This window comes from Stegodyphus dumicola, chromosome 6 (assembly GCF_044657685.1).
Source record: "Stegodyphus dumicola isolate Sdum_Otavi_A_Nest chromosome 6, ASM4465768v1".
In the NCBI taxonomy this organism is placed as follows: Eukaryota; Metazoa; Arthropoda; class Arachnida; order Araneae; family Eresidae; genus Stegodyphus; species Stegodyphus dumicola.
In genome coordinates this window covers 26,475,552-26,498,895 of record NC_140773.1, presented here as the reverse complement: position 1 = coordinate 26,498,895, position 23,344 = coordinate 26,475,552, and the positions used below count along the sequence as shown (strand labels likewise).

The window sequence follows — 23,344 nt, the reverse complement described above, 5'->3', positions numbered from 1 at the left end:
TTTGAATTTCGCTGAGCGTATTGCACATTTTCCACATTCCTGCATCGATATAAACTAATAACTCTACAAGTTTACAAAGAATGTTAAAACACATTTTTAAGATTTGTTATTCAGGCACTTTCATATTCATCTAATGCATATTACTTTAATTGCTCATGTTCTTTATTTTGAATATATTAAAATCTATTTTTGGATAGTTCCAAAAAATATTTTTGTGACGAGAATAATGAAGAATTTTAAATGAATGACTGATTACTTGTGGTTTCCTTTCGCATTCGATAATTTAATATTAAAATTTAAAGTATTCTAGGGAATTAATAACGCATTTCATTGAAACATGACCATTATAATGTGCAAAGCTCGTCGAAATCATCATTGGAGAAGATGCACGTGGCTTGACAACGGAATAAAAGCCATCAACTTGTTCCGACAACCACGAAATTGACTCACAAATGATCCTAGAAGCATCAATTTTGTAGAACTGTTCTTAATGGTTTAGAGTTGAGCAGATACAATGTTCCAGCTAATGACTGACGTTGTCTCAAATCTCTATAGTCACGAAATCGCTTACAGTAGCTGAAGAACTGTGAAGTTCAAAGTAAGAACTCATTGGGTATACCATTTATAATAAATCGCTCATAGGTAATAATCATTTATATAATCTACTCAAAGAATTATATAAGTAACACAATACTCCATTAATTCTAGTTTAGACTAATTATTACGCTGCTTCGTTATAAAATTTCATTTGTTAGCTACGAGAAGTACGGCTGGGAACTGATTAATTCATATAATACAGGACTTAAATTAAGCCAGTGCCCACCGAAACCTGGTTCCGATGCTTCAGTTTTTTTAGTGAAATTGTAATTCCAGAAAAAGCCCTGAGAATATGAGTTTCGAATTTCAATTTTCTTAAATTTTTATCATTAATATAATTAAATTTCGTAATTTTCTTATTTATCTCTTTGAATTTAGATTTAATAATTAGTTAGTTATTAGCTTTAATTATCACGTAATTTTTCGCCTTCTGTATAGCACCGGTAATTCTAATTTTGGATATTAAACGCTGGTCTAAATTTCGTGCTGTGATTTGTTGTTGTTACCAAGCTCACTTGTTTGACAGTGGTCAGCACAAGTTGACAATATTCATCGGGACAAGGAGTCAAATCCGCCTGTCGTTGACGAGAGCCTTGAGCACCATATAGGTGACAGCCTGAATTCTGCCTCCACGTTTTGAGAGAGAGCACCAGGGGAGACGGATCTGAGGGACTTCCACCTCTCTTCCCCTACAACCAACCTCTCGAGAGGACTTTCGGCTCGCCGTATATTTAGAGTGCCCCCATGACATACAGACACTGTACACTTACAAACATATATGTCTTCATTGGAATTCGAGCCCGTAAACTTCGGTAAGACTTTCAGAGTCACTAACCACTATCCTGGTCAGGCGATTGGTTTGTTGTTCTGCTACTGTATGTTCCGAAAGAATGATGCATCAAAATATAAGAGTTTATTGCTGTGGGTATTGTAATCAAAATATAAGAGTTTATTGTTTATTGCTACACACGAATAAGAGGAAAAAGTGCAGAAATAATTTGATTTTTGAGAAACACTATTTACCTTTTTATAATTTTGTAATTCAATTTGATTAGTTTCATCCATGTTTTGCATACATATTGAGATGTTCTCTAGCTCTAAGCGTTCCAACTAACTCTTTGTTCAGTTAAACTCCAAAGGCCCAAACGAACGTAAATTGTATCCAGGTCGAATATTCGAAATAATTAATATAATTTGGTTGTCTGCTTAATGTAGGAGCAAATGCGCATTTACTGTGTTGTAGTAGAAACTTGTTTTTTCCTTTTCACATTTTATTTCAATTTAGATTATGCTACTAAGAAAAATATTTTGATTTTGGTTAAAACTATAAAAATCCATAGAATGTTTTTCTTTAGATACTTTTTATCAAAATTAAATAATGAAATTAATTTTTGCTTTTATAAACAGATGTATTTCAATTAAAATAAAACAAGGAATTGTCTTCTTTTTGCAGCAGAATAAATTTTTAAAAAGATTTTTTTTTATTCATTTGACCAAAACAAAATTAGTCATTTAAAATTAAGCTACTTGGCATTTATCATGATATTTCTTGACATTTATCATATTTTTTTGGAGTTGTCCAATATTTTCAAAACGTTGTTATTACATCACATTCATCCGCGTACAACAACGCTTTAATAATGTTGGACTAAGCTACAGTGTGAAATTGCAGTCAGTGATAAAAAATTGTTGCTGGTTTAATTGCGACTATGAACTTCTTCATTTAAAAAGTATGCAATATAGTTATTCTTATTATATTCTCGCATTGCAGCAATAAGTTTAACTGTATTCTTGTTTCCGCGGTTGTCAAAAGCTTTCCTGTTTGCGCGAAATCATCAATCTTCATCACCTTCCCAAAGGGGTTACATAGTGGGGGACCGACTGGACCTCAGCCCTTCGCGAAATGTGAGGAAATTAAAAAAATTTAGATTAAGAAAAAGGATTTAAAAAAATATATCTATGAACTCAGAATGTTTGCGTGAATGAAACAAATGCTGTATTTAAAAGCGAGAGAGATGTTGAAACTGAGATGAGTTTGGCAACGGACAAAAGATCTTTAATAATCTCGTAAAGTTTCATTTACGCATATCCAGTGAACTATATTATCCTTATTTCTTTTCCGAATTCTATAACGAAAAGCTTTATAAAAAGCCAAGTTTCAATAGTGTCTATAACATCCATATTAATAAAGATAAGAAGTGAAAATAACAGCTAATATTGTAACAGAATCAGAAATGGAATGAAACTAAAGATTTCGAGTAGGAGACCAAACTTAGTGAAGTTTTCAGTCGAACAATTTCGAGCCGAAGACGAACTTAGTGATTTTATATTCACAAAGGAACTGCCCAACTCTTCTTAGCGTTTCATCTTCCGAGGAGGAAGCTGTGAGAGGGGATTGCACTCTCCGATTTTGCGGAAACTGGAAGAATATGAAAAAGGCGGAAATAGGACTAATTCGCAAATATCGTTTATACTAGTACTTATAGTGGTACTTTTATGCCTCATGCATTTCACCACTGCTGTACGATCATTCTTCCACCTCCCAAAACTCTAAAAATGCATGTACATTTGTTCAAATTTATTATTTATATTATTTTTAATGTGTTTTGTTAATTAAACAAGAAAAGAGTGGAACATTTTGATAATTATCAAAACTTCAATAAAAGTACTTTTTTAATATTCATAAATTAAAACTAAATACTTAACAGGTAAATTACAAGCTGACGGTATTTCCCTCCCCTGAAAATATGAAATCCCCCCTCTTAGGGGGTATTCCTCCTATGGTTGAGAACTTCCAGTCTAGGCACTTTATAACTTCTAGCTAAGTGTGCTACAAAATGAAGATAATGCTTTCAAGTGTAAAATTTATCCCAGGAGTTTGCAATGGAATCACATAGTTACATATACGTAACATGAAAAATGATTTAATGAAGAAAATAAGAATGAGTAACCGTATATCATTCTAAGTTTCAGCGCAAGTTTTGAAAATTAAGTTATTAAATCGGGTTGAGGAGAAAAAAACATCCGATTATATAGTTATGATACGAAATGTAAAAGTAATGAATGAAATGATTTAGCGTTACTTACAAATAACACCTTTTCGCCTAACGCATGTAGAATATTGAAATTCTAAATTATGTGATATAAATCTAATAATTGCTTATATATGCAACTTAAACATCTGTTCCAAAAAAAAAAAAAAAACTGATGGTTAGGGTAGATATAGTCTTTGTTTCTTTGAAGTTAAAAAAATTAACAGCATTAAGAAAATAATTGCATTATTTAAATCGGTAGATAGATTTAAAAAAAAAAATCCAAAAGCCTTCAGATTTTATATTACACCCAAAGAAGCATTTTTTTTTATTATTATTTTTTAGGTTTTGTGTATTATCTTTATTTATTAAATATCATGTTTTGCGCACTTAACCCATAAAATTCAATTCAACACCAAAAACGCAAAATAATTTTAAAATAGCATATCTTTAGAATTCCGATACACAGTCTCGCGCGCTGTATATAAAATTGCCTTTTTTTTTCCCTCTGCAGTGCCATTTCTCGCTTTGAAATCGTTGAGTTTCTTAATCAAAAATTCCTAAATGCTTTACAAAATATCAAACTGATAATAAAACAAATTCCAAATTAGGGCTTCCAGATGCCCATATTCGGATGGAGCCGTACATTATTCAAAATTTGATGGCTCCAGATACCGTTATTCTATCACAATGCGAGAAACATATATACATTTGTGCAGATTCTTCATTATTTAATTTCTTTAAAAATAACACAAAGAGATAATATTTGTTAAGACACAATAACACGCCGAATAAATACTAATTCAGAAATCAAACAACAAAAATCAGCGTTATATTCACAAAATTTTCACAGGAAGATGATGGTTCGGTAAAACCATCGAAACTAGTCCTGTGAAAATTTTGTGAATATAACGCTGATTTTTGTTGTTTGACTTCTGAAATAATATTTGTTGACAACAATTTCAAAAGTGAAACTGGGCTAAAAAGTAGTAGTCCTAATCCTGCTTTTGCAGTATTTTTCAAGTGAAGGTCGTGACCAGAGGATTTTGTAACCGCATAAAATACTATGAAATCAAATTGTCGCAAAACAAAAGCATTTTCATTTCTTTTGGGTAATACATATTATTCGTAAAATTATCGTAGATACATCTTCATGTTATCATAAGGAAGACAAATGATAATCGCGTAGTTTGCCATATTCGTAAGAGTTATTGCGCAAAATTCTCGCGTGTAATTACATAGGTCTCATTTATCTATTCGATTTTCGACGTCTTATTGTCTTTTAAAGTTTTCCTTAATCAATTTGGTATGAAATCAAATAAAATCTAAAAATGCGTTGTTCTACTCATAAATACATTTAAAAAAATGATGATTTACATAATTCTTTCAATATTTTCCACCTTGAATCATCTGCAGAAGAAATTTTTCTTGAAGGTTGTTTTCCACGCAATGAAAATTTTCAGTAATTATGATTAACACGTAGGAATATGTAGGAAATCACACTTCCACAGACTTGTTTAAAGCCTTGAAGTAGTTATAACTTATCAAAAAGTATGTAAAATTAATGTTAAATATTATCTAATTTACACTAATTTTAACCGTTTTTTTTTTCCGAAGAATTATTTATTATTGTCTCCACAAACTAAAAAGAAATCTAATTAAATGCATATATTTGCCTACCTAACTATAATATTAATAAATAACAGGCACAGTAATTGATGGGGTTTCAAGAACTCTAGCATTTAAAGTAGCAAACAGCAAAAAATCTAACTTTTAAAACCACCATCTCGGCTCCAACAATGGCGACTAAGCCTACCTTGTAATAGATCAAATTTGACTAATTGATACTAAAATGAGGGATTCGTTATCTAGTTTAATAAGCAGTAACTGCAGGGTTGCCACAATACTATCACATAATAAATACTGAGCAATACTGTGCAGCTAAATACTGAGCAATACTATTATCTGTGCAGCTTTCCATCTTTGACTTCCAGCTATTATTAATGAATTATTGATCAATGATTATTAATGAATTATTGATCAATGATTATTAATGAATTATTGATTATGATTGATTACGGAATTATTAATAATTATGAATTATTGGTCAATGATTAACAAAAAAAAAAAAAAAAGAATTTAATAGCCGGTTATTTTTTCTAAGTGGAGCATTTGCAATTAGTTTAGTTAAGTGAATAACAGACTTCGGTTTATCACATTCTACCCCAAAATTATATACTACTAGAAGAATTTATCTCCTAATTTTTCTTAGCACGTATATACGTGAGATAGAACTTTTAATTGTATTAAAATTAGCACATGCTTATAATTACTATTTCTGAAATACATCACTCTTCTGTTTTCGATGATATATAATATTTATATAACGCTGCCATTAAAAATAATTGTATAAACTTTAACATTTATAAACAACAACATCGGTTTGGTTTGGTTTATTTAATTACGTTAAAAAGCACACTGAGGCTATCTGCCTAAAAGGGAAGGATGCCTTTCGTGGAGGACTTTCTAAGGGAAACACATCCACATTTATAAACAACATCGGTTTGGTTTGGTTTATTTAATTACGTTAAAAAGCACACTGAGGCTATCTGCCTAAAAGGGAAGGATGCCTTTCGTGGAGGACTTTCTAAGGGAAACACGTCCGGGAACACACGGGGGAAACCACGAAAACGCCCATGCAGCCAGCCCGTTCGCTGGATTCGAGCCTTGGGCCGAACTACCAGTGTTCAGCGACTTGACCGCTCGGCCGCTGGTGGGCTCAACAACAGTCGAAATGAAATCTTTTATCCAGTGGTAATATAAAGTAGTTTCTCCCTTCTTTCTGTATGCCTTCGTGGTGTAACGGTATAGCACACTCAATGGATATTCAAGAGTTCCAGGCTTGAGTCAGGCGAGGGGATTCATTGCTCACTTCTCATCTCCTGTTTCCAAATAACCTAATGACTCTACAGTACTCATAACCAAAACTTTAAATAACCGGTAACAGGAAAGTAATACTATACCCCCTCTGTCGACAGGAAAGGGAATTTTGTCCTTTTAAATCTGTTCTCTAACTTACATCAATTAGTAAAAAGTAAAAAAGAAATATTAAAACATTTAATTTTTTAATTAGATATATCATGAATTAAATTGCTTTTTATTTAAATCAATCAGATTAAAAATTTTAAAAAAATAATAATTTTAAGAACCTCCATCTATTACTTTTAAAAAGTTTAATTTGTTTACTAATAGCAGATAGATTAAAGAAAAAAGAATAGTATCTAACTTTCTCACAAATGCCAAAAAACTCGAATGAAAAGGAAAACAATGCATTAAAGTGAATGCAAAAGTTTTGAGACTATTGCACGCCTAGGCTTTAAAAACTCAAAGCTTTCATATTTTATATTATGCCCAAAGAGGCGTTTTTTCTAACGTTTTGTGTGTCACCTACGGTTATTAAATATCATGTTCTTCGCACTTAAAATTCAATTCAACAGCAATATCACAAAATAATTTAAAAAGAGCATATCTTTAGAAATTTTGTTACGAAGTCTTGCTCGCTGGAGGTAATTTTTTTTCCCACATGCAGTGTCCATTGCTCGCTTTAAGGGGACTCATACACCTTAAACCCCTCATGATCTTCGAATATGTGACTATTGCAAGAATTGGGATATTTATTTATTTTAAAAGCAATTACTTCCAACTTTTTACAGCTTACTTCATGATATAGCTGCTTTGGAAACTAGTAACCAGAAAGTTTGTGTTGCCACAAATATTTTTGTAATTTAATCCTCTTTGTGACGAAATATTTCGCCATGTTTCCACTTTGCGCGCATGATATTTTAAAAATGGCTAATGGTACACACTTGAAATTGGATGAAATTCTTTATATGGGCACTATTTTCTAAATGAACCAACAATCTGATGAATATTTTACTATTGAAAAATTTTATGGACGAAAACATTACACATTTTTTTAATAAAATACATTTTATAAACTCAACTCAAAATAAAAGAAAAATTTAACATGAAATTTTTAGAATTTTAGGTTCACAGTAGTTTCCAGTCGTTATAAAAGCTATATATTAAATATAGAATTAAATTATGAAACAGAATGTTTTAAACTGTGCGCGCAAGTTGGAAACATGACGAAAAATGTTGTCACAAAGCGGATTCAATTATAAAAATATTTGTGGCAACACAAACTTTCTGATAACTATTTCAGAAAGCAGCTATATTATGTAGTCCGCTGTAAAAAGTTGGTAGTAATTGCTTTTAAAATAAATAAGTTATCCCAATTCTTGCAACAGTCACCTATTCGAACATCTTATGGGTTTTAAAGTGTATGAGTCCCCTTAAAATTGTTGTGTTTATTAACAAAAAATTCGTTAAAGTTTTACAAAATATAAAATCGATAATAAAACAAATTCCAAATTTGGGCTTCGAGATGTCCATATTCTATGGAAGATTACGTTATTCAAATTTTGATGGCTATAGGTACCGTTGTTTTATCACAATGCGAGAAACATACATACATTTAAGCTGATTCTTTATTATTTAATTACTTTAAATATAATACAGGGCGATAATATATGGCGCAAACGATTTGAAAAGTGAAACAACGCTTGTAGTGAATCAAGGCAAAATGCCAAAACGAAATTAATAGCGAATTAACGAAATTCTGGGCAAATTGTCCCTTTGGACATAAAAAAAAAACTTTGCCAGCTGTTGAAAATTAAAATTTTGTTTTACAGATATATGTGTATATATAATAATTTATTACATTAATTAATTTACTGAACGTAAAACAGTCAGGTAGTGCAGTGTCGTATAACAGAGAATTTTCAGACGGCAAACCAGACAATTCGTATTAATGATTGGAGCAAACCAAATAACCTGTCTCGTAGTATAAATAATTTCGGTACTATTCCGTTTTGAGGACCGTAAAAAAATGGCAGCGAAAATGTATGCGCAAAAGCGCCAAATCTAGCAAACGCGCCCATGTAACAGCGCGCCAAATCTAGCGTACGCGCTGATTTCAGATTGCGTAAGTTTATATAGTTCTATATTTCTTAAAACGCCATTGAAATACTGGTTTAATTTTTAAATCCTTTTTTGATATCCTATGGATTTAACAATTTGAAAATTGCCCGTCACGAAAAGTCTGCAATAGAATTTTGAGTAAAGTGCAGAATCACCCACTGCTTGACGCGTTTTTAAGAATTGCACATACTCGGTATCTATGTACGCAACGACCTATTTTCACTTTAAAAAAAAATTCCTAGAACTGCACAAAAATGGCACTGCGCACAACCTTGACTTTATCTATGTACACATCGACCTATTTTCACTCAAAAAGTAAAAGAAAATTGACAAAAATTCAATTGTTTTTCACCTTGTAAAAAGCGGCAAACAAATAAGTGAGCGATTCTGCACTTTAAAGAGAATATTTTCAAAGAAAAAGCACCATTCATTATAAAAAATTACGTTTGAACAACCAACGAGATGAAATTATGCTTTAGCGATAAGTCGGTAGCGAAATAGCGATGCAGGCATCCATTCAGTTCTGTTTAGCAATTTTTATATAAAAATCTAATAATGATCTGAAATAGTTATTTACTCTTATGCTTCCATTATGTCATGTTTAGCCTTTTTCATATAAATTATAATAATAAAAAAGTATTATATGAAATTAACCTTTCATCTAAATTAAAACATCAATCTTAGATAGTTATTTACTGTTATACTTCCTTTTTAGCCGCAATTATTAGGGTTGCCGCAACTATTTTTGGCGGCATTGACATCAACAATAGTTTGGCGATTTTTTACGGCCCTCGAAACCGAATAGTACCATAATTTCATATTACTACCATTAATTCAGTTATTTCTAATATTAGGCAACACTCAAACTAGAGAAAAAAGAAGGAAGGTCAAACTAAATTTTTTAGCGTTATATGTTTTTGCTTTGAAAGCAAAATTAGGATAAAAAATATTTTGTTTGCGAATATCAGAACATATTAGCAGTTTTAAGATTCTTGTCCGCGGTTTCAGCATGCAATGACATAAATGCTCGTCGATTAATATTACATTAATGGTTCCATTAATAGTTATCAATATTGTAATCATTACTGCTATTATTATTTTTTCTTACTCAGATAGACACCTGACCTACCTGAGGGTTTCAACTCATTGTCGGCCAATGATTTAAGAAAAAAAAAAAAAAAATTATCCGTCTAGAAATGCTTTGAGTTAGAGTAACGTTTATTAAGGAGTTAAACTAACAGAAAAGGAAAAAAAAATGTTAGACAAATTAGAAAACTGAAGAACACTTAAAAAAATGGGCGAAAATACAGAGCACGTTTGGAAAAGAGGCTAAAAATTCTGTTTACTATGATATCACATAAACGAAATTGAGAAGGAGGCTTCGAAAAGGCATTGGCATTTCTAACAGGCATTTGCTGTTGAAAAAAAAACGACGGATATCCGATCGTGCTCGAATTCTAAAATGTTTTGTTCGAAATCTGCCATTATCTAAGATTGCTTTTTTGCCTAATTTTAAAAGACAAGCTATTTTACATAACAGGTACAAAGGATAATCTAAAATAAGCTTAAGGAAATCAAAATTTTAATTAGGAGATTGTAGCCTGGTCATATCATGTATAATTATTATGGGAAGAAAATAAGATTGCCCATTCCTTTTTCTAATATTGTTTTTTGTTTAATTCGCACTTTTTTAATATTGTAATAAACAGCTTTGAGGATCGATGACAGATTGCAATACTGCTAGGTGATATCTGCAATATTGCAGTAATTACTCATAATTACAATAACAAATATGCAAAATAATAATAACAATTGAATAATATAAAGTTATAATGGAAAAAGTGGTAATAAATGATAAATAAATTTATGATTTGAAATTATATAAGAATAAAAAAATACCCGGAAAAAAACACAAAAAACAGCTTCTGTTGTTTCAAAGACACAAAAAAATAGCTTCTGCTGTTTCAAAATTAATTAAATTTCCTAACCAACAAAACTATTTATACAATAAAGAAGAATTCTGAAGTTCATTAACTTTATCAGAGTTTTACAAAAATATAAAATTATGAAGCAGTTTATCCAGCAGATGCTGATTGTCGATCGATGCCACTCACTTAAAATTATAAATAAATACTGAAAGTTTCAGATTATATTAAGCTAAAACGGGCGGTTTTTTTTTTTTTTTTTTTTTTTTTTTTTTTTTTTTAGTCCAAAGGGATTTGAATCCCGAAGGACTATTAGTTTCGTTTTGGCATTTTACGTCGGACGGATAAATGTCAGTTCACTTTTCAAACTGTTGCCATAAAATGTTAGAGTCCTGCATTATATTTGAAGAAATTAAATAATGAAAATGTGCGTAAATGTATGTATATTTCTCACATTGTCATAAAATAACGGTACATAGAGTCATCGAATTTTGAATAACGTAATCCTCCAACGAATATGAGCATGTGGAAGACCAAATTTGAAATTTGAAATTTGTTTTATGATCGATTTCCTATTTTTTAAAACTTTGACGAATTTTGATTAATAAACTCAAGGATTTCAAAGCGAGCAATGGCAACGTTGTGCAGAAAAAACATTTTTATCTCCAGCGCGTGAGTCTCTGTATAGGAAATTCTAAAGATATGCTCGTTTTAAAACTATTTTGCGATATTGCTGTTGCACTGGATCTTATGTTTTAAGTGCGAGGAACATGATATTTAATAAAGAAAGGTAACACACAAAATGTTAAAAAACGCCCCTTTGGACGTAATTTAAAATCTGAAACATTTCAGATTTTTTTTTTTTGTTTTGTTTTTTAGTCCAAAGGGATTTCAGTCCCGAAGGACTATTGCTTTCGTTTTGGCATTTTGCGTCGGACTCATAAACGTCGGTTCACTTTTCAAACTGTTGCCACATAATGTTAGAGTCCTGCATTATATTTGAAGAAATTAAATAATGAAAAATCTGCATAAATGATTGTCTATTTCTCGCATTGTGATAAAACAATGGTACATAGAGCCATCGAATTTTGAATGACGAAATCCTACTGCGAATATGGGCATCTGAAATCCCAAATTTGGAATTTGTTTTATTATAGATTTTATATTTTGTAAAACTTTAACGAATTTTTGATTTACAAACTCAATGCTTTAAAAGCGAGAAATGGCAACGTTATATATATAAAAAAAAAATACTTTTATCTCCAGCTCGCGAGACTGTGTATATCGGAAATTCTAAAGATATGCTTAATTTAACATTATTTTGCGATATTGCTCTTGAACTGAATTTTATGGTTTAAGTGCAAAGAACATGATATTTAATAAATAAAGGTAACACTCAAAACGTTAAAAAAACGCCCCTTTGGACGTAATTTAAAATCTGAAAAAATTTCAGATTTTTTTTTTTTTTTTTTTTTTTTTTCATTTATAGACACATACATATTTCGAGATCATTTGGGCTTACGCCAGATTGTGCTTAAAAGTATTTAAAATCGGCATATATTTAGAATGTCAATAGATAGCCTCACGCTCTGAAGATAAAAATGTTTCATTTCTTACAGTGTTGCCACTGCTCGCTTTGAAATTGCTGAATGTTTTTAATCAAAAATTCGTTAAAGTTTTACAAAATAGGGAATAAAACAAATTTCAAATTTGATGACTTTAGGTACCATTGTTTTTCACAACACGAGAAAAATACATACATTCATGTAAATTTTTCATTATTTAGTTTCTTTCAATATAATACAAGGCGATAATATTTGGTGGCAACAATTTCGAAAAGTGTTTCAGAGCTTTGAGTGATTCAACGCAAAATGCCGTTTCGAAACTAATAGCCCTTCTAGGCTAAAAATGTTTCTAAGCGAATTTTTAAATTTTAAGCTTTCCCCTTGATATAAAAATCATTAAACTACTCTAATAAATTAATTAAAATAATTATATATTCTTTACGAATATATACATACACGTTTACTTTTCAAAAGTTTAATAGATTATATTTATAAAATGAAGTACGCATGTAAACACTTTATTTTTACGACTTTATTTTACGAGAAAAAAAAAAAATCAGTTGATTCATTTAATTAATTCTCTTCTCAACCAATCTCTCCAAAGTAAAAGATAAATTTTTTTGATATTTTATCTCTGAAAGACATATCACCCAATAATTAAGAACCAGTGAAAATTATACCCAATTAAACAAGTTTAAAACACGTTTTTCAGACTTTCTGTCATTGGAGAAATGAAAGTTATAATTAAAAATAATTCCACTTACTTCCTTACAGAGTTCCTCTGTATTTCTCTAACAGTTTCGTGTTTCTCGATCCTTCGATTAACACACCAAATACTCCAAAAAAGATTTGCCTTTCCCAAAGAGATAAAGAAGTCTTATGAACTTGTAGTATTTGAAATTCTGAACATAGAAAGAAGATCGCAGCATTTTCTTTACGGAATCGTTTTGGAATAATTATGGAAGTTTATGAAATAATAATTTGGTAACAACATGAATACAAGAAACACATTTCTGCAATCTTGTTTGCAAATGGTTCACATAACTTCAGGAAGCACAGATTTAAATTTTTTTCATCGCACATTTTACATTGCTCATAAAAGAAACTTGCAGCTAACCAAGGATGAAATTTATGCTAAATATGCAAATTTCACGCAACAATGAATTTCATAGCAGATTGTTAAGATTCTGCATCAAAGCTTTGATTCTTTGAGAGATAGCAAGAAAAAAAAAACCTTGACTTATTCCAATTTTAACGGTAAATAGGTTTCAGTTTTTACAATTTATGTCACTGTCGTATCTGTCGTAATCAGAAATTAAGCTTTGTACAAATTTGGAATTATGAAATTTATACTTCAAAAATAATAAACAACGTACATTGTGCGATTTCAGCATTGAGTCATATGCTTGAACGTACTACATTATAGTATATTTTAAGAAATAAAGATAAAAATGAGGACATATTGGAAAAATGTTAAGTTCCGTACCATTTACTATAAACATTGCCAAGATGCTAAATTTCTAAATATACATATCAGAGAAACCGACATATTGAAAATTTCCGATTGTTAGTCCAAAGAGCGTTAGTTCAAAAGGGCTATTAATTTCGTTTTGGCATTTTACGTCGATTCACTTTCTGCGTTGATACACTTTTCAAACTGTTGCCACAAAATATTACAGCCCTGTATTATATTTAAAGAAATTAAATAATGAAGAATCTACACAAATGTATATATGTTTCTCGCATTGTGATAAAACAACGGTACCTAGAGCCATCCAATTTTTAATAACGTAATCTTCCAGCAAATATGGGCATCTGAAACCCCTAATTTGGAATTTAGAATTCGTTTTATTATTTATTTCATATTGGTGCGTGCGTACGGGTTCGTTTGAAATGAATGCACAAGTCCGATGAAAAGTGGAGAAAATTTTATTATTATCACAAAAAAATGCTTATATTCCCTCAGATGTTCTTTCAGTATTACGATATCTCACAGTACTTATCTTTTAACTACTCAGAAAACAGTTCAACAGAAGTTAATTCAAAACAGCTAAAGAAAGCTAATCCGCGAATTCGCTACAGTCAACAAGAGCAGTTTTCTAAACAAACTCTTAAAACAACAAACTAAATAACCATCGAATTGGGAGGTTTTCCTCCTTTTTATATGATTTTAAATAGCGCGCGAGAATTTTCTGGAAATTTCTCGAATCCAAAAAGAGATATTTATTTATTTATTAAATGTTAAATACACGTGCTATTGTATTTTTAATTTTTCCGGCTTAGCCTTCTCATAATATTCGTCACGCGCTGCATTTCACAGGGAATAAAACAATTTAATTTATAATTCTACTAACTTTAACTATTTAAATGCCAAATTCGTAACAATATTTTGTCAGGCATTAAAGAATTTTCAATTAAGAAACTCAGCGATTTCAAAGCGAGGAATGGCAACACTGTACGAAAAAAAAAATTTTTTTTATCTCCAGGGCGCAAGACTGTGTATCCGAAATTCTAAAGATATGCGCATTTTTAAAATTATTTTGCGATATTGCTGTTGAACTGAATTTTATGGTTTAAGTGCGAAGAACATGATATTTAATAAATAAAGGTAACACACAAAAGTTAAAAAAAAAAAAAAAAATTAAAAAAAAAAAAGACCCTTTGCGCGTAATGTAAAATCTGAAAGCTTCCACATTTTTTTTCTACATTTTGATTATAACTAATAAATCGAGCTAAATCAGTGCTTCTTAACAAGTAGTTAAAAATAAATAAAACAGATGCATTAATTAAGATAAGTTATTTCAAGTATAAATTCGTGGCCAAAAAATTCGGCACTTTTGTGACAAACACGATTAATAAAGCATATGAGTCTTGTATGTTTAAGGATGCGACTGCTGTGGAAAGGATGCGACTTCTGTGAAAAGGAATAAATGTGGAAGATATTTAGAGAAAAACTGGATTATATTTCTTACACACGCAGAAAATTTTGAAAACTCCGTGTAGGATTTTCAGACGTTAGACTGAACCTGAGACGAAATGCAAGAGCTAACTATAAACGTAAGCCATGACTCACTATAAATGTACTAAAGAGCACCAGTATTAGAGAGATAAGTCTCATTGCAAAAGTGGAGTTATAGAATTTTCAAATTATTTTTATAATGCAAATATAAAAATTATTAATCGTAAACGACGAAAAGAAGCGCTAAGTAAAATGCGCTAATTAATTAATAAATATAGTAAATCTTAATGAATTAAGATTTACTGTATTAATAAATTAGCGCGTTTAAATAGATCCTTTTTCTACAATAGTTAAGCTTAAGCTTCTGTGTTTATCACAACGTGTATAGTTACTTTTATGAAAATAAATTCATAAAAGTTGCCATTTTTTCTTCTGAGATTTATTGTATAATAAATTGTATCAAATTTAAACTGAAACGTACCACATTTTTACATCATAATGCAAAACATCAGTTTTTTTCCGCTGATTTTTTTTTTTAAATCTGTTTTTAAAAATGCTACAGATGTGAAGTTATTTTTCTTTATGTAACAAACAGAGCTTAAAATATACTGTATCTTAAAGATATTTTAACATGTCGAAACAAAACTGTCTATATATCTCCTGCACAATAAACATGCTGCAAAGAAAAGCTTTAACTTGAAACTTGAACCTTACTTCTCGATGTACATTTCTTTTTTAAGCTTTATTATAAACTTTAAAATGCGTTTAGCAGTTAAATATTTTATAGATCATCTGTATAGATGTAGTTAGAGTTCTAAAATTATTTCCTTAAATACATACGTATAGCCGTGTAAATTAATTTAGTCTTCTTAATTCAGGTCAATAGCAGATTTGCTGTTTTCCCTTACCAACTACTTTATGGCATGTTTTCTGCATGTATTTTTAGTAAAATAAGAGGAAAAAAAATCTAACAATGGTTTCATAATTAAATGTATGCAAAATTATATTCACAGTAATTGAGATAAAAACTTCATTTAAAAGATTCAAGTAATATCTGACTTAAAAAAACCGAGAAATGCGTACAATTTGCAGAAAACCAAGAAATGCCTGATTATTGCAACCACATACATTTCATCTAGACATTAAAAAATATTATTCATATGTAAGCTTATTAAAATGTGACTTGAGAATATTCGACATAATTATTTTTACATAATTCTTGATCCTAAATCTTAAAACTCAGCACTCAGACAATGTTAACACCTAAACAAGATGTTATAATGCTATTTTTTTCTCTTTTCGAAGAAAAACTTATCGTGATAAACGAAAAAGATGTGCGAAACCATGTGGTGTTTCATTTCTCTTAAATTATAACGGTACGTTTCTTAACAGTAAATTACTTATAAGGAGAGTCATATGCATTTTGATAATTATCGAATTTTTAATAGTACTTTTTAACAGCAATGTGTTACATTGATTAGTTTCCCACTAAGACAGTGATATGTATTTTCATAATATCGCATTTTTATCGTACTTTCGATAGCAATGTTGTTTACTGCCACTTACAAATATTTCACATGAAAAATAAAATATGTTTCTAATGCAATATATCGTGTACTTGAACTGCAGCCTCTCTAATTTTTCTGTTTGTACATCACCGTCTGCATTCAAAATTAAACTTGTATTTAAAGAGAAGCAAAACATTTGTATAACTTCTTGATGTTCGTGTTTCGGAAAAAATAGGAAGCTTTATAGTGCTTTTATTTGCTAGCTTATACGTTGTACGTATGTAGGAATTAATTACTTCTCATCTTAAAATTTTAATAATTTCGTTAGTAAACCTTTCTCACTCTTCAAGAAATACTTCCCATTATATATATATATATATACATATATAAAAAAAAATTTAAAAGATTGTATTTATTTTATTTATTTATTTATTTTTTTGATAAATTCACACAGTTCGCACTGCATTAGCCAATGATGACTTCCAAGTATTCGGTTGGAATATGACTTATCGGGTAACGTTATTTTCCTCTTCCTTTTGCGGGTTGTGTTGGGATACCTACAAACAGGCAAAAACAGTGTTGAAGAGGGAGGTAAAATGATTTTTCCAGCGGTGATAAGAACCTGTATGACAGCTTCACTTTCATGTGAAATGGTAAAAATTACTGTGAAAAGAAGCAGGTTTGAGAATGATGTGCAAAATTACTGAAGCTACAGGAAAAAGTTTTCTTTCATTGAAACCAGCTCCAGTTACTGCGACCATTTATTTTCAAGCAATCAACGCATTCTAATTTATTATTAAATGCATTATATCTGCTCAAAAAATAAACTTAGAAAGATATAACATAAAATAATTTTATTGATCCTGAAATATCTTAAACTTGTGAGTAAAATGCTCTAAGAAATGTAACTGTTACATAAAATAAAAAAAATAAGCGTACGTTATAATATCTCTAGGAAAGCCTTAAAGATGTTAATTATCACGAATTATCATTTAAGGCTTTCACAAAACCCAAACTGCCTGGAAGACTCTCGGCAAAAGTGGAATAGAGTTAGGCAATAACCCCTCTCTGCTGTGTCCTAAATAAATAATTCCAATAATCTTCTTTTACAGAGCTGAAAACTACAATAGAAAGGAGTTAAATAAAATGTAAACCTAGAACATAAAATCGTTAACTAAAATATGTTCGGTTGTGGTTTACATTTTACTTAACTTTTTCTATCAGATTTTTAATTTTAATCGGAGATTTCATATAACTATCGTTACTAATATTCACTACTTAAGAGTACTTGAAATAGATTCAAAATTTGAAGAAAAGGACTGTAGTGTTTATTATTCAAAAGGACATTTCAACACTACAAATTTTTGCACAGGCATTAAATAAAGAGCTGGCTCTTATTTTTTTTTCCTTAATTATCATCTGTATTTTGTAATTTAGCAAATAAAAACATTTTATATTTTTTAAACCCTACAGTCTTTGTTGAAATAAATTACAAAAAACCAAAAATAAATAAATTCTTCATTTGATTTAAACAGCTTTTGGATTTACGAAAGAAACAAAATAAAACCACATTTATTCGGATTATCCTATTATCCGAATAGACTATAATTCCAGTTTTCTGGATAATTTAATTAATTTAATTGTAATTTAAACTAATTTATTATTATTTATCAGTAGTAGATAATTTGTAAGGATCTTAAGTTTTACTAACGTTTATTTTATTTTAAATCTTTACTATCACTTCTTATTTTCTACTTCCGGCCATAATTAAAAGCTTTAACTTATTTATGCAAATTTGTCTGGCGAACGCCAAGTACTTAAGTTGTGGCTTTTTGCCAAGCAAGAGTGAGGAAGGAGTTAGTAGAAGCAGGCCGCTTGCCTTAGCAGTTTTACTCGGTTGCTGGTTGCCTTCCAGGCCAGAGGTTTAATCCTCATGATAATTTTAAACGTATCGTAGTGTTAACAGTTCTCTGTACTACATACGGCTTCCTGTTAATATACGGTCAATCTTCTCGAAGGCCCTTGTTTGTTATTCCAAAGTTAAGTTAGAGTTTAGTTAATATTTTTATATTCTTACGTTCAGACCACAAGTGGTTGGTCTCTGTATAACGAAGTCCGGAAATCATTGTAAAGAGTGAAAAAATAAAGGATTTCGTATACCCTTCCTGTGTATCTTGTCTACTTCCCACATTTATTGAACATAGCTTTAGTAAGCTCCCTGTTCCGAGTCAGGTTTTTGAAAGTTCCCAAAGCAAACAAGGAGAAACACTGAACCTGATAAATTGAGGTAATTTAATAATTCGGATGAAATTACAAATAATTTAAGCAAAATAAGAATCATTTTAATTTACAAAAATTAACTCCGAAATTATTATAAAATGTATATCAGATTTAAATGGCAAATCACTAAATAGCTATACTGTGTTCCAAAACTTGAGCAATAATAATTTATTAAGGCGTCTTTTTTGTGATTTAAACTACATTCCATTATTCTTATAAAATTCTTCAACATATCGCATTTACGATAATGACACCCTCTTACTGGAGGCACCCATTTGAGTGTTATAAAGCAATTCATATTCCAAATTCATCAAAGAAATAGCTAAATTAGCTTAATCTCACGCATAAAATTTAGAGAAACTGTCTCCATGCGTAAGCTGTACTCAGTGCATTTTATAACTGTGAAAAAACATGTATTAAATAATTATAATTAGATGCATTCAAACAATAATCCATCATATACAAAATAGTAAGACCAGCTTTAAATTGAATAACAAACTAGTAGAAATGCTTCTGCATCTGAAATGACGCATAATTAAAAATAAAGCTATCTTGCTTCCAGTGTTACCAAAACATATGAATATAATAATTCTTTTGATACCTATATTATTTTCAATAATGAGCTCAATAAATGTCATATCATTAATACTTTCATCCATTTTTTATACATTTCATCCATATTCATCCATTTTTATCATATTGAGAAATCGGTGTTCATGATAACCAAATATAAATATAAATAGCAAAATATGAAAATAGATGAAGTGACTTTGTTTTCCCTCCTCTAGTAGTGTGTATGTGTCTGTAGAGGAGCAAAGACAAGAAAAAAAAAAAAAAAAAAAAAATTAATTAATTTTAGCTAGTAACAGTACATTTAATGTAATATAAAAAGTCTTATTTTTTCTTTAGATATTATTTGAAATGAATATTGGTACTTAACGTATCAAGTGTAAGGATGTGAAGTATTTTGATCAAATTCTTAAAGTTAGGAAATATCATACGTTAACTCTTAATTAAAATTGTAGTGTTTCCCAGTTTTTTTACTTAGCAACATCCCGATATGCATCACCGTCACGATTACCTCAGGGATACAGCCACAATTTTTTAACATATCTTTCACTTTAAAACGCCTGTTTCAGTTCACACACAAAGGAAACACAAATTAACTTCAAAGATGGAAAAATAAATTTACTTTTTTATTATTATTTACTAAGGCATACTATTACTGTTGCTATTCGAACTAAGGCACTAAACGGAAGGGAAAGATGCCTCCGTGGACGACATTTTAAAGGAACTGGCTCGTATTAACACGTTACACATGGAAAAAACAACAAAAACGCCCATGCAGCCAGCCTGTTCGCGGTAATCGAATCTCGGACCGAACTACCAGTGTTCAATTCAAATTGAAAAATTTTAAAAAAGGAACAATAGAAATTATGAAAATTATTACTGAGTCTGAAAATGTTATATTTGAACAGTCACTGTAATTTATTATTTATATTGTTATATAAAAAAAGTTATAAGAGTACAAGCAATCTATTGTAAATTACTTTATTATGTATATTTTATAAATATTAATTTAAGTAAATTCAAGTTGGATTGTATTGTATGAATTCTTTTTATTGTGTTATTTGTAATCAAAATAGATTGCAATTGATGTAATTTTGTTTTGTTTTGTAAAATGTTTTGTTTAAATAAAGGTATTTGCTGGTGAGGTCAGCAAATCTTCCCTTAGAGTATGAGTACGGTATGGTGGTTTCATAAAAAGTTTTTGAATGGTTCTATTAATCCCTGCTTTTGCCGCAAGGTAGCAAGTTTAAAATATCAGTCATACCAGTGTTCAAGGACATGACCGCTCGGCCACTGGTGGCCTATAAATCTTAATCTATGATTTTTTGACAGCATACTGCTAACCACAGCAGAAATTCAATGAATCAAACTAATTACTAAAATACAGAATTCGAGACAAATGTCAGTTTTTTCCAAGCGATTTCCATAACTCAAACCTTCCCCTTCCTCTTCATGGCTTTTTTTTTTTTTTTTTAGTTTTCCTTTATAAGCATTCAAGCACATATCTACAAAATCTATTGAAAAGAGCATAATGTTTCACAAATTGAAGCAACAATGATAAATCCAGTTCAGCTGACACACAGTGCAGAACTAGTATCCGTAATTAATGTCTTTAACAAGTCATTTTAATACAGTTAATTTAATAAGTTTTGAATTATTCACAGTGGAGTCTTATGATCAAAGAATGATTATTTCTTATACAATAAAATTAATGATTAATTCGCAACGATATGCAGTTGAAATCAATACTACAAATGCAAAGCCGAAACATAAATAAAGCCAATGCTTCAACAAAATACCTTTTTAAAAGCTTTATAACTAAAAATTTTCTTTTCATTAGATATTCTAATGAAACAATAATGGTTAATAATGGATTCTCGACCTTTAGAAATTTAGACAAAATTAATTAACTGCGAAAAAATTATGTTGCGCTGAAGTTTCCTTATAAATGTATAAATGTTTTGATCCGAGTAAAATTCCTTTACCAAAATTTGAACAATACAGTAGAATATATCCTGAAAATATTAATGTCGAAAAAATAGAATACGTCCTGAAATATTAACGTTAATACCTGAAAATATTAACGTCGTCCAATAATGAACGACGTTCATATTTTCAGGTATTAAAAAAAAATAAGTCTAAAGCTGGATATGTTGTATGCAACCAATTACAGAAACTGAAATTAACATATAAAAAAAGGGAAGAAATAGAGAAGGGGGGAAATGTTAAAATAACAGAATTTTCAGAAATCCCACTTACCTGAGGTGTCGATGTGTAAGTGTAACCGCATGGAGAGCAGGACATACTACGACGCCACGATCGTCAGTGCTTAGTCTAGAACAACGTCTAGACTTTTCGATAGTCAATAAAAATAATATCTTTGAACGAGTTTCTTAAACTCAGTCTCTTACACCATCACTTTTCACTAAATACCACTGATTAAGAAATTTATACACAAAACCTCATCTTGTTTAAAGAATTCAAAAAGTTCAATCACAAAATTTTGTAAACTTCACTTTTATAAACTTGGATCCACAGTTTTCGATAACGACTCACACTTGTCGGATCGAGAAGCTGTTTGTGACAAGTTCCTGTAAACAAATACAACCCGCCGTTGTCATACGTTAACAAATTGAATGATTGATGGGCTCATAATTTGCAGCATAGCCATACGGTGAGGAGCAGGAAGGTCCAACAAGTTCATCAAACGATATTTGGGAATGCTAATGCTCCAGAAGGGTGGGCAACAGCTGCGAGAGAATGTTGCGTCAGAGAGCATCGACGCCGAGTCAAGATCCGCGCGTCGTTTCAGTCGACGGCCGTGTGTGCTTCTGCGCGGACTCCTTGGCTTACGAGGTGTGGTGATCGGCCCACCACAGTGCTAGAGTGGAGTTGTTAACATGCGTGCGAGCAGCGCTGCGAGATGTGAGAGAGAAGGTGAGGGTGAGGTGAACAATCGTTTGGCGATCCCGAAAAAGGCGGTGCGTTGTGATGTGCGGCGCCGTGTTTGGCTCCTCCTCCAGAACGCACTCGATTGGCATGCGACGAAACTCCGCCTCGTATTTTTTTTTTTTATTTTATTTTAATAAAATCATTCTGACATCTTCTGTCGCTACGTTTCACCTCCTCTACGCAAAATCTTCAATGAACTGCGGTAGCTACAAATGTTTGAAACCATCTGACAACATTGGAAACGCATGAGAAAAAGAACTGTCATATTGCTCCTCGTTCATGGACCAGATAGATGCAGGACCAACGATTTGAAGACCAAGCCAATGATGTTCTTGATTGAGTTCTTTAAAAACTTGAATTATCATTTCTCATGTAGTAAAAGAAGAGCATTTTGCTATCGCCTGAAACACATGAAAGGTTTTCCAGCACCGCCTACCTATTTCTGAAACATGTAATGAAGGCATATTACGATTTTAACTTGAAGCTTTTAATAGGCTCATCCCAGAATCGCTTGAAAGACTACAGTAAATGACTCGAATGAAATCTGATCACATAAATCAAACATCAACGTAATAATAAGATAAGCACAAGAAATTAAATAACATAAATTTTCATACATTAGAATTCATATGAATTTTAAAAAAATCAACACACGGCTATTTAAGAGAGGATCGTAACAATCACTGCATATGTAGAAGCACTTTAAAAGCATTTCTTTCTTAAAATTCTCTGCGGTTTGCTTTAAGATATTTCTATATTTAAAAAAAAAGAAAAAAAAAAAAATGTATTTGTGGAAAATAAACTTTAGGAGAAATAAAGAGATAAATTACTAAACTTGCCGTCTTGCATTCCATGCTGTCATTTTTATGTTATGCTTACGTATTTATGCTGTATCGTCTTTAAGATAGACTTA

The 23,344-nt window shown here is 30.6% G+C and overlaps 1 protein-coding gene across 1 annotated transcript in view; it reads right to left on the bottom strand.

Moving 5' to 3' along the window:
• The window catches only part of LOC118193534 (iroquois-class homeodomain protein irx-2-like), a 102,697-nt gene extending 80,290 nt beyond the window's left edge, over window positions 1-22,407 (bottom strand). The window contains exon 1 of the mRNA XM_035364635.2: window positions 21,739-22,407. Coding sequence (XP_035220526.1) covers window positions 21,739-21,783 — 45 coding nt within the window. The 5' untranslated portion in view covers window positions 21,784-22,407. The remainder of the gene's footprint in view (window positions 1-21,738) is intronic.
• Window positions 22,408-23,344: the final 937 nt, after the last annotated feature.